This window comes from Lissotriton vulgaris, chromosome 6 (assembly GCF_964263255.1).
Source record: "Lissotriton vulgaris chromosome 6, aLisVul1.2, whole genome shotgun sequence".
NCBI classification, from domain to species: Eukaryota; Metazoa; Chordata; class Amphibia; order Caudata; family Salamandridae; genus Lissotriton; species Lissotriton vulgaris.
The window spans coordinates 1,170,647,301-1,170,660,397 of record NC_141694.1 but is presented as its reverse complement, the minus strand read 5'-3'; the positions used below and the strand labels follow the sequence as shown (position 1 = coordinate 1,170,660,397).

Here is a 13,097-nt window from a genome sequence, read left to right as displayed (position 1 = left end):
GTGAAAAATTACTTAAGTAATGAAGTAATACTAGCAAAAAATGAGCCCCATTATACTGCATAATTAGCCTTTTCTTGCCAAATAATTTCTTTTTTGAAGCATACTTTGGTGCTCCCCTACAGCATAATTGCAGTATCCCTGATAGTATATAGACAAAATGATGGTGTGGCATCCTATCTTGTACTGCGTGTAATACAATTTTAGAATACTGCCTTACATATTCACAGTGCTTTCTTTAACATGCTGTGTGCTCATAACACTATAAATACAAAAGTCACTAACCTGCACTGCACCAACCAGGATTTAATTCTGTGACTCTGTGGTCTCACATATAGACATCTTGAGTGATCACATTAACCAATTGACAATTCATAATGTGAAAAAGTGCATTTCCCACCAATTAGTTTAATTTGCATTTATTTTACACTTAAGGTTTGTGCATTATTTTAAATACAATTGCTGTGAACCTGAAAATACAACAAAATACTTAAAGAATATTCTCTGTTTTTAGCCATGTCCATGCCACCAATGGCTTAGGATCATAGTTGTCTTCCTTTTATATGCGTTTTAACCTTCATGAAAATGAAGACGGCTTGGAAATGCGAAAAATAAATACAGTTGCGCTTCCAGGCCATCTTCTTTAACTTACAGAGGCATTTGCGCCCCCCTCTCTCCCGGATTGCTTCCACGGACTCCCAGGGGGGCACACCCCCTAGTTTGAAGACCTTTGCCTTACGGAGTGAATATGTGGAGGGTTGCACCTCTTTAACCGCATCGCTGCGGCAGCTTTTCCCGCTGTGTGCGGCAAAATTCAAAGAGCCATGTTACATGACGAGCTCAGCTCGTCATCAGCACACGACCACCGTGGCTGATGACGAGCTGAGCTCGTCATCCGCAGCGAAGACAGGTTAATGTTATGCACCTTTGAGATGCTCATTGTCATTGTCTAGGTAGCACCTGAAGATCACCCTCAGACGTTGGGTGATTTTAAATGCTTACTTTTTTTCAGAATTCTTTTTGACCCGGTGGAGAGTGTGTCATGAACAAAGAGGCCACAGACACTGAGAAAAAACAAACACAAGTCACTTTCTTTTTCACACAAAACCTCCTAGTCACCTCCAAAAACAACAGAAGTCTATACAACCATTCTTCTTCTAGTAATAACTAATTCACCAAAGTCTGAAGCAGACATCTTGGGGAAACTCTTAACTTGTAAATCAACATTTCAAAAAAAGAACTGTTCCAGCTGCCCTCAACCAAGCCATCATCACACCACTGCTCAAGACACTTTCCCTTCGCCACACTGTACTTAACTACAGTCCCATAAATGGCCTCTACGCTGTATCAAAAGCAATTAGAAAAAATACTATTAAAGTCCAGGGCCACCTCGATAATAACAACCATCTTCACTCACTGAAGTTCAGCTTCTCCACACAGTGTTTCACAATAACATCCCATAAAATCTTGGGTGTTAATCGCAATCCTACAGATGAAGGGAAGGCAAACCTACTAGTACTTCTAGACCTCTGTGTGGCCTTCAACACTGTTGATAACAAGATCCATGCCCTAAACTCTAAAGTCTCTCAACCGTCTTAACCCCTTCGATGCTATTGACGGAACGGTTCCGTCATGAGCGTCGGTTGGCCTGTGCTCATGACCGAACCGTTCCGTCATGAGCCCGTTGGCTCATTAGAACGTTCAGCACAGCGCAGGAATCTGCGCCGCGCTGATTTGGTTAAACCTCATCCTCTGCTTGTTCTTGTCCTTAATTTGTAATGACGCAGACAGACCGGATTCCTCCCTTTAACGTTCCTGGTCATTCCTGTTACTTGTTCTTTTCAACATCAAGGTCCTTTCCCCCTGAAAAAAATAGCCATCTACAACTTATTTACCACTGACATGCACATAAATATGAACTATACCCATGCATCACCAAAACACAAAATGAATACCAGGCTCTAAAAACAGGCCAGCTAGCACCTAGGTCAGTTCCTAAAAATGTCTGCAAATTTGGATCAATATTTTGCGACTAGTAAATCACACATCTGGCCCCTTTAGTACAAAGAAAGAGTGAAAAGTGCATGATCAGGCTGCAGTGCACTAACACAGCTTAAAATATGTTCAGTGTGTTGGTGAGGATTTGCTGGAGTTTACAAGCGCCTAGTTTTTTTTATGTGCAGCAGCAAATTATTATTTTCTCACCAGCAGAAACATTAATCTTTTGCTCACTTTTGGGCTGCTCCATGCGATAGTCCTCAACCTCTTCTTTGATACTTAATGAGATAACTGTCTCATCAGCGCCATGCTCTGCAATGAAAGAAACAAGTATAATTAGAGGCTGATCATATGCAGTTTTTGATCGTCGGGTTGATCTTGGACGTGGTCAAGAAACGTCAAATTTAGTAAAATGTCTTGCTCATATTAACCAAAGGAATATAAATATCAAACAGAGAAATAATGTACTTTATTTTCCAAAACACAAAGCCTACAGCCATAAAGACTATTATTTAGTTTCCAAATCATATTGCACTTAGAGCCTGAGTACTATTTACAGGTCACAATTTCCGACGTAAAGAATGTTATAAACCGTTTAGGTATTAAAAAGTTAGTTTGTAAAATTACAATTTGGAGTGGCTTGTAATCTGAACTACCACATGAATTTAAAAGAGGGAGGTCGCAAATTGTGACTCACTCTGATTTGGGGACATCACAGGGAGGTGGCCTGCTATGGTCAGCAGACCACCATATCTGTGATTTAAAAAAAAAAGAAACTAGGCTGCAATTCTAACAAAAATAATAACAACAAAAAGTATTTACCTTTTTTCCAGTTTGAGGGTTGCCAGTGGTCTCCCCGACCCCTGAAACTACCCGGCAAACTTATTTTAACATTCACAAAGGGGAGGGCGTCCAAAGGGGCTTCTTACCCTTTTGCACATACATTACCACACCTACTTGGGAGTCTATAACTTTTCAATATTTGCAACCTGATTTCAATCCCAAAAAAGATACATTGCTCACTGAATCAGCATTTGGAAGGGATGCTTACAACACGTCCCTTTGAAAATACAAAATCGATATGAGGTTGTAATCCCATATTAGAAGTCAGTAAAAGTTTCCAGATTCCTAAAATGGGCTACTACAAATTCCGAATCACAAACTCAGAATTGGAGAACTTGCACTGTAAAAATGATTTGTACATTTGGCCTTTAGTTGAAATGGTATTTATATGACACATGAAAGTGTCAATGTCACTACCCAATGTAACATGGTTAAATCATCGCCAAACATCAATTAAAGGTAAAAGGTAAGAGTAACTTCATTGGTGCACCTCATCCATCAACCACCACCTGCAGATATCACACCCAGCACCAACAACGACCAATCTCTACCCCCTACCTTTAAAAAAAAACAACCAAAGCAGCAACTGTTGAAGGGAACATTGCCTGCTGGTTCCTAAACGGGAAGGTATTAGATAACTACATTTTAGAAAATGCTGAACTAGTCTTGAAGGTCATTATTTATTAACCCTTTTGATGCTGATGACGAGCTCAGCTCGTCATCACCCACGGGTGTCGTGTGCTGATGACGAGCTGAGCTCGTCATGAATAACTGACATCCTGAATTTTTCAGCACAGGACGGGAAAACTGCCAGCAGCCATGTGGTTAAAAAGCTCATCTTTACGTAATTTATGTATTTTTGTCTTAACCATTAGATACAATGTAAGGCCTGTACAGAGAGATGGAGCACACTTAAATATCAGATCCCAGAGGATGTCAGTGTAGGTACCAAATGAAAATAATCAATGCATTACATGAATTCCTCTGATGTTATTAACCTAAATGGGTAACATTTCCCATACATTATGACCACTAGGATATACCTGATAGACCAGAGATTCTACCTTGCTATTCACAGCACTTTCAGGAAAAGGATCCCTTTCTCCTGGCCCAGCAGGTCAAGCTGATCTGCTTCAGAGCCAGCACAGGCAGAACTTGCTGCAGCACCACAGGTGAACAGGGTTTTGGAGGACTGTATGAGGGACAAAGAAATGCTGAAGCATAGACAGAATGATTTGACAACCTTCCGAAGTCTTCTAAAAGCATCAAGGGCAATTTCACGTACAGAGAGGCCCTTCTGTCCAAAGAATCGGCCACATGTGTACAAAGTAGAGGTGGATTTCTATGATGGCTCATCTGGGAATTTCTTCAGGGCACCCTTGTTACCTTAGGGAGGAAATATTTGTAGGTGTGCAACTCTTTAGAGTTCTGTACCTTTGAGATTCTAATGGTCATGGCCTAGAAAGCACCTCAAGATTGCCATCAGAAGGAGGATGATTTTAACTGCTCACTTTTGAACAGAATTTAGTCCCGGTAGACAGAGTGCCATGAAAGAACAGGTCACAAACACTGAAGCAAAAAAAAGCCACTTTCTTTTTCACGCCAATCCTCTTAATCACCTCCAAAAACATCAGACGTCTATGCAACCATTCGTCTTCAAGTAATAACTTATGCAACAAAGTCTTAAAGCAGACATCTTTAGCGACTCTAGTCTTGTAAATCAACACTTCAAAGAAGGAACTGCTACAGCTGCCCTCAATCACGCCGTCATCACCCCACAGATCAAGAAACTTTCCTTTAGCTACACTGTACTTAACTACAGTCCCATAAATGGCCTCCGCACTGTACCAAAAGTAGTTAAGAAAAGTATATGCATTAAAATCCCAGGCTACCTCAACAATCACTTCCATATTCAGACAGTTTCTCCATACAGTGTTTCACAAAACCATCCCACAAAATCTTGGATGATAAGCTCAATCCATTGATGAATGGAAGACCTTGTTATGTTATGTTACAAGAATTTTTATAGTGCACGTACACAAAGCAGTTTCATGGCACTAAAGTCAAGGGGAGGCTGCAACAGTGAGAGGATTAAATTAGTCTTACGCCTGGGAGAACAGCCAGGTCTTCAGCTGTTTCCTAAACTGTGTGTAAGAGGTCTCAGACCTCTGCTCCATAGGGAGAGAGTTCTAAAATTGAGGGGCCAAGACCGCAAATCTTAGTCCCCCATGTTGCTTGCGTTTGAAGGATGGGATAACCAGCAAATTCAAATGGGAGGACCTAAGGTCCCGAGATGGAACCTAGCGCTGAATCCTAGAGGAATGAATGCTGGACTGTTGCCAGAAAGGGTTTTGAAAATGATACACCCTAGCTTGAAGGCACAGCGTTTGGCCACAGGGAGCCAGTGTAGATTTTCCATTAGATATCTGACATGGTGCCATTTGGGCTGGTGCTAAATTAATCTGGCCGCTCGGTTCTGCACCAGCTCTAAGCGATGTAGTTGATATGCCAGGCTACCTAGATCAGTGAGTTGGCATAATCAATACGGGAGATAACCAGAGCCAAGATGGCTAGGGTCAGGGCTTTGGTGGTCAGAAATCTGCTAATCTTCCTGATCCTTCACAATTGAAAGAAACAGGCGGAGACCACTGATCCAATCTGAGCTTTCATAGACAGGTCGTTGCTGATCACAATGCCCAGGACACGCTTACACAGCCGTGAGGGGAACGGCCTTATTCTTCTCTATCCTGCCGTGAGGGGAACGTCTTTTTCAGCTCTAACTGTGCCGTGAGGAGAACGGCAGGGCTCCTATCTTCGCCAGCGCCGTGAGGGGAACGGCTGGAAAAACTACAACTCCCAGCGCCCTGACATCATCCGCTGGAGCCAAGGCTGCCATATAAACGCTGTCAGACCCCCGCAGCGCTGGACGCATGCGGGCAGCGCCCGGGCCAAGGGTGGGCCCGTCCTAGCCCGTCACAGCCAGGAAGAGGCTGTGCTAAGCCCCCCTTTTTGGCCCCTCTCCTTGCGCACTTCACTGCAAAAGAAGCTGGTCCACACCCAGGTACTGTTACAAGTTACATCGTGGGCCCTTTATTTGTTCTTGGCTTGGACTTTTGGACTATTACTATATCCTATCAAGCCAGCCTATTACCTGTATCTTTGAGATTCATTGGGCCCTCGGAGAAGAGTGGGTTCTGGGATAGGCGAGGGTACTACTTGTTTTAGCTTAGCCAGCCCTAGTTCTATCGTATCTGAGATAGACACAGGATAATGGGGAAGCGGAAGGCACTGGAAGAGAGTGGGGAAGGAAGTGAGGGGGGGGGGAACGCAACATCAGCAAAAAGGCAAAAAAGGCACAGAAGGTTATTGCTAATAATTGTGTCATGGATCGGACAGACACTCATCAGCGAGTGTGAGGATATACTCGAATCAGCCCCTCTTGAACATGTAAATAGTAACATCAAACCCCACCAGAAAGAGAAGTCCCAGGTAAATCAAGCACAGTTAGCCATTCCAGACATGTTTTGTAAAGCTAGAAAGAGTCAGTTACACACACACAACTATTGAGACCCAGGTTCAAAGTGCTTCTCTTCCAATTGCAACCGATTCCGAGGGAGATGATCTTTCTTCAGATGTAGATTATGTAGCCCACATTGATCCAATTGTCATCTGTACCAATAGATTCCAACTACTTGGAGATGCACAAATGCAAAATAGGGTAGAGGAAAATGGTATGAGGAGAGCGCAAGCTCAAACTCAAACTGATAACCTCCCTTACGAGCAAAAGTCTATTACTGGCTTGCAAGTGCAGACTCTAGAAAAAGTGTCACAAGACGTTTCTGCATTGAGAGATGAAGTACAGACAATGAAGGGCTCACTAGAGGAGATACTTACACTGGTTAGATCTCTAACTTCGGGGGCGGGTCCACAGGGGCAGACCAGCTTACAGGGCATTAAGAAGACGAAACCCCCATAGAACCATCATTTAAAGATTATTTGGGTCCTCTGACAAACTCAAGCCTCCCAGTTACTAAAGATCTGGGAGTGGCAAGTTTAAATGCAACATTATACCCAGATAAAAGATGTTCTAATGGCTTGAATGTTCAATCAGTGAGGTACACAGCCCCCACCGTAGACGCCGCTGAAATTTTTCCATTGCATGGTACACAATTAGATAGCAGAATCCATCTACCCTTAGGCACAAGGTTTATGCACAAGAGGGCCCAAGGCTTTCAGGACCGGGTTTGGGAACAACTAGAGGGTATAAGCAGAATACACATAAACTGCCTAGAATCTATATGGCTAACGTTCCAAAACTAACTCCAAATGGTGGCATTGAGAATGGGAATTTGTTGACGAACAAAGCCATCCATTGGATTAGGCATGTGAGAGGTTGTTGTTTGGTGATTAGGGAGGACATCATTGCTGCACGAAGGATCTCTCTCCACAATCAACCTTTTGATAGTATCGAACTTACTATTATGAGTGTAGATCTAGTTGACAATCTCTTTACACTGGAGTTCCGCACTAGTTGTCCGGAGAACTGTAGAATACAATTTAGGCGCTCCCTTACTGGTTATGACACCGTGGCCTGTCAGGGATTGCGCAGATTGCAGGGTTGCTCTAGCCTTGAGATTAACGATGGACTAAATCTTAATGACCTTCCCACGGCTCATAAAGGTGATTCCATTACATCCCCTAGGGTGGGTTCTAAGACGAGGCTCTCGACCCCTATTCTTAATGTGGCTCCAACACTAGAAGATGATGGGGGAATAAGATTAGCTATCCTACCAACTACGAAACAACCCGTGCCCCAGACCCTAGATTCTATCCTATCTGTAATTAATGTCCCGAGTGGGGTCCCTGTAGAACCTTTTAGCAATATGGGCACATACCAACCAGGAACGCCGCAGATTGTTGAGAATTTACCAATAGTATGTAACATTTTGAGCTGGAATATCGCAGGACTTAACTCAAAGCTATGCTCGCCTGAATGGAATACATTTGTAAAGACATACAATATATGTGCCTTCCAAGAGACTTGGGCCGAAACACCCCTGTTTTGTGATGGGTATTTACATTTCTCCGTAGGAGCTGAAAGGGGAGTGAAGGGAAGGCCCTCTGGAGAGTTAACGGTTTGGGTTCGTCAAGAGTTTAAAGTCAACATCCAGATTCTTTCAACCTGGAACAAGGATATACAAGCGATCAGATTAACCACCCACAACCATTTATCAATAGTGTTATTTAACATCTACGTCAGGGGCACAAGAGGCAAAAGATCAATAGTTTTAGCGGCTCAGGAAGACCTCCTTGATACACTGCCTGACGCTTCCAAGGTAATAATAATGGGGGACTTTAATATATCATTTGAACCCCTTACCGAAGAAGATGGCCACTGGATTGAGGTAGACGACAGTAAATGGGGTGTTCCACCGCTTGAGCTGCAGCCTATTAGAAAGTGGACCGATGTGGCTATCCAATTAAATAGCATCTGCATGGAACAGGGCCTAAGGGCTCTGAATGGGCGCTCTAAATCAGATAGGCAAGGAGCGAATACTTTTAATAATGGGCTTCATGAAGTAGAATCAACTATGTTTTGGTAAGCCTGAGCCTGTGGTATTTGGTGGAGGACATTAGGTCTCTGTTAGGCTTGAAAGTGATCATAACCCGCTGTGTGGTTCTTTGCTTCTGAATTGTCAAATGCCAGACTCACACTTAGTTGATAGGTATCACCTAGGCGAGGTTGTTCCCACCAACGACCAAAGGAGACTTAAATGGGTACAGGTAAAAGAGGCACCAAACCTGCTAGCTAACATTGCACTGAGCCTGGATCTTGCTATTAAAGAACTTGAGGCTTGCGTACACCAGAAAGGAGATCAAGCTAATATAGTGAGCACTCACTCCGCCTTTTTTAATCTCTTGCGCTCATACTTTGTGAAGCAGGGAAAGAAGCCCAAAGTATCTGCCCAGAAAGAGGGGCGCTGGTACAGCGGTGAATGCCGGGAGGTACTCCTGGCCCTTGGGAAAGCCATAAGAGGGAGTGACCCAATAAAGGTTCGCGAAGCAAGAACCCTCTATAAGCTCATGCAAGTAAAGGCCAAGAAAGCCTGGGAAGCTAAAAGGCGGCAGGATTTGAGGGACGCATGTGCCTCGAAAAATCCTAAGCATTTTTGGCACATTTATAAATGGTCTACCGGGGGACAGGCTGAGCGTCCCCAAAATCATGTCTCTGTATCAGACTGGGTAAATGACTTCAAGCCCCAATATGCTTCAACCCCGTTATCGGGGGAAATTGATCTTATAAGTGTGCTGCATTCAGGGGATACTTTTACTAAGACTGAAGTTGAGTCTGCACTGAAATCAATTTCACCGGGAAAAGCACCAGGGCCTGATGGCATCCCTGGCGACATCTTTCTACATGACAAAGCTAGTTGGTGCCGATATATCCTCTTGCTGTCCAATGCGATTGCACAAGGTGCCCCGATTCCAGCATCTTGGAAAAGTGCGGAAATCATCCCTGTCTACAAGAAAGGAGACCCGGGGAACTATAGGCCTAATCGACTGCCTCCAGAAAATAATTGGTAGAATGGTGCTAAATAGGGGTGGATCGAGGAGTTCGGAGTCCTATCTCCATTGCAAGATGGATTCCGAGCGTTCATAAGCACCATCAACCAGGTATTCAGAATTATCTTAATTTACTGGAAGACTGTGACAATAGGTAAGGGTAGCCTTTATGCTGCCTTCGTAGATCTTAAGGCGGCATTTGATCTAGTACCCCGTTGGAAATTATGGCTAGTTCTGAAACAGCTTGGGCTCCCCTTGAACCTCTTGACTTTGATTAGAAGGCTCCATGAAGATAATAACGCCCAAATTATATGGGGGGGGGGGGGGTAGGGGGTAGGGGGAAGTCACTGAATTGTTCCCTGTTGAACGTGGTGTGAGACTGGGATGTGTGATGGCCCCTACGCTAATCTTGTTATATATTAACGGGATAGTTGAATGTATGAGTGCAACACCAACTGACGCCCCCACACTTGCCGGAGAAAAAGTACCGATATTGATGTTTGCCGACGACACATTGATCTTATCCAAGACCCCTAGTGGGCTCCAGGAGGCCTTAAAAATCTTTGAGGATTTTTGCTCACAGAGGGGGTTGGAGGTCAATGTGTCCAAGACAAAGCTAATGGCATTCAGTGCTCGTAAGGCTAACCTGAGGGGTTTTAGTATGAAGGATGGACCGATAGAATCAGTTAAAGAGTTCACTTATCTAGGGGTGAACTTCCAAGGAAGTATGAAATGGGATCTCCAAATTGAATTAGCTTCTCTTAAACTCAGGCAGATTTCAGGGATTCTCTGCCAGGAGCATAATCTCTCTGATTTTAAGCCAATTAGCCCAGCCCTAGAAATGTACAACCTGAAAGCTGTTAGTTCAGCATTATATGGTTCGGAAGTTTGGGGATGCGAGAACCTTCTAGCTCTTACCATCTCTGAAAACAGGTTCTTAAGAAATATCATCAGACTACCCCAGAGTACCCCAGTGAGCCCGTTGTTAATTGATTTAGGCAAGAAACCTATTGCAGCAGCAGCTAAATTGTGTCCTCTTCTGTATTGGAGGAGATTATGGATTACACCAGAACTTGCAGGCTATGCACAAGGTTTCCTAGAACTAATCAGGGCTGACACATTACATTGTATTAAATGGCTGTGGGCAGTTCGAAACCTTTGAGCAGATCTAGGCCTGATCTCGCTGTGGGTAGACCCTGTAAACTCCCACTTCCCCTTCAAAAGAGGTGTTGAACACCATGTACTGGGAATGGTTTCAAGAAAAAAACGCTAGACAACAAGTGTCAACTTCCCTCACTAGCTGTTTTTTGGACCATAAAGTCGCCCGAAGCTGGAACCTTACTGGGATGCTATTACTAAACCCCTGGACCGTCAGTTGTACTTTCAGTTCAGTGTGGGAACGCTCCCGGTGAGATCGTTTACCATCAAATGGTCAGCCCAATCTTCAACTAGGTGCCCGGGGTGTAGATCCTGCAACGAATCCACAGCCCATATCCTCTTTGCTTGTGATGCTTATGCAGCCCCGCGCCGGCTTGGTTGTTACCAATCTGTAGGCTCTTGGGCACAAGGGTGGTAGTGGAAGCTGAACGCATCCTGCGGACTGACACATCACTACCTATTGTATTAACCATGGCAACATTTTTAGGCTGGGTATGGATTTTGAGGGCTCGCCTAATTTCTCAGAGTGTGTGAAAACAAAAAACAAAACGATTTCTACTTAATGTTGTGACCTGTACATATTTTAATTGCGTTTATCTTCTATTTTAACGAGTTTTTAAATGATTTTACTACATGCATTTTTATCTATGGGGATGCGAAGCAGTTTTATTATATGATCTATGTATGTTCTTTTTATCATCTATGATTTTGTATAATTAATTCCATTTGTTTTATTGTACATCGCTTTTATGACTGCAAATGTCGAATAAAGCTGTTGAAAATGGATCACAATGCCCAGGCTTTTGGTAGAACATGCTGGGAGTGGGGAGTTGCCCAGTTGGGGTGGCCAGAAGTTGGAGTTCCAGGGATTGGCCGGCCCACCTGTTAGGATAAGCTCGGTTTTATAAGGGTTTAATTTAGCTTGTTGCTGTTCATCCATCCGCTGATGAATTTCATGGTGGATTGGAAGTTGGAAACAGAGGATATCGAATGATCGATCTCAAATACCAAATGGAGCTCGTCAGCATAATTAAAGGTTCCAACCTTTATTTCTCTGAGAGAGCAGATCAAGGGTAGTAGATACAGATTAAAGAGAAGCGGTGAGAGAGAAGAACCCTGGGAAACTCCGCAGGTCATTTTCATTTTGCTAGAAGAATAATTGGCAATGCGAACCGCTTGAGACCGGTTACTGAGAAAGGAGGAGAGCCACTTCAGAGCCAAGCCCTGGATCCCAGAATTACTGACATGGTTGATATAAAAGATCATGATCGACCGTGTCAAATGCCTCTGACAGGTCAAGAAATACCAGGGCCTGGGTGATGCCCTTGTCTGCCCTCCCTCTAAGCTCATCCATGACTGTAAAAATAACCGACTCTGTTGAGTGTGCAGGTCAAAAACCAGCCTGATCGGGGGTCGAGATAGTGGGAGTGTTCAATGAAGGAGCTGAGGCAACTCGCTACATGAGCCTCTAGAATTTAGCCTAAGTAGGGTAACAGGGAGATGGGACGATAGTTGCTAAGGGCTAAGGGATTACAGCCCGGTTTCTTTAAGATTGGGATGATTTCTGCATTTTTAAATATATTTGGAACTATACCCTGCTCAAGAGAGTTGTTCAGGAGTAAAAACGGGGGGTCCGGACAAGTGAGAAAAGCTTCCTGTAATATGTAGGAGGGGCAACAATCAGTAGGGGAACTGGAACTGACTTTCCTGAGCAGGCCAAAGAAATCTTCCCTAGAGATTGAAGGGATCTGGTCATGGAGAAGAGGGTTTCTGCAAATGAGCGGAAAGTATGTTGGAGAAGAATTGGTGGGGATGCTAGATTTAATAGTGACAGTTTTTTTATTAAAATAGAAGGTGAGAGTCGCATAGGGTTTGAGAAGGGACAGGTTTCACAGTGACTCTTTCTGGCTTGGATAGCTCATCTATTATAGAGAAGATATCTTTGGGCTTATTCGGCGAGTTTAAGATCTTGCAGGAAAAATAATCTGCCTTAGTTTGTGGAATGGCTGGTACTTCTAGACCTCTGTCCCTTTCCACATTTTTAGTCACAAGATCCATGCCCTAAACTCTACATTATCTTGAATGTCTTTGACCTTATCCTCTGCTTGTTCTTGCCCTTATTCTACACCCATTCTTAATGACACAGAGAAACTGAATTATTTCCTTTAAAGTTTCTGGTCATTCCTGTTACTTGTCGTTTTCATCACCAAGGCCCTCCCCCCCCCCCCCTGAAAACAGTAGCCTCTATAACTGATTTTACCAGTCATAAGCAGATAAGTCTCAACTAAATGCATGCCCCATCAACACAAAAAAGAATACCATGCGCTAGAAGCCTGCCAGTGGGGAACACAATCATTGATGACTAGGAGTTTCATGAACGGCAATGAACCATAACTCAACTACTGTTTCTTTGCAAGATTCACCCCCAAACTTTCTTTCATAATAGCCCCACCTCTGGTTTTGCATTAGTGAATTACGAAGATGAGAAGCCTATGAGACATATCTGACTCAACAATAACTCTCAAGATCCACGTAAG

The 13,097-nt window shown here is 43.6% G+C and overlaps 1 protein-coding gene across 1 annotated transcript in view; it reads right to left on the bottom strand.

Moving 5' to 3' along the window:
• LOC147708592 (uncharacterized) overlaps positions 1 to 13,097 on the bottom strand; it is a 122,700-nt gene that overhangs the window by 47,742 nt on the left and 61,861 nt on the right. Inside the window, exon 4 of the mRNA XM_086927265.1 lies at positions 2,203 to 2,307. Within this exon, the coding sequence (XP_086783391.1) occupies positions 2,203 to 2,307 (105 nt within the window). The remainder of the gene's footprint in view (positions 1 to 2,202; positions 2,308 to 13,097) is intronic.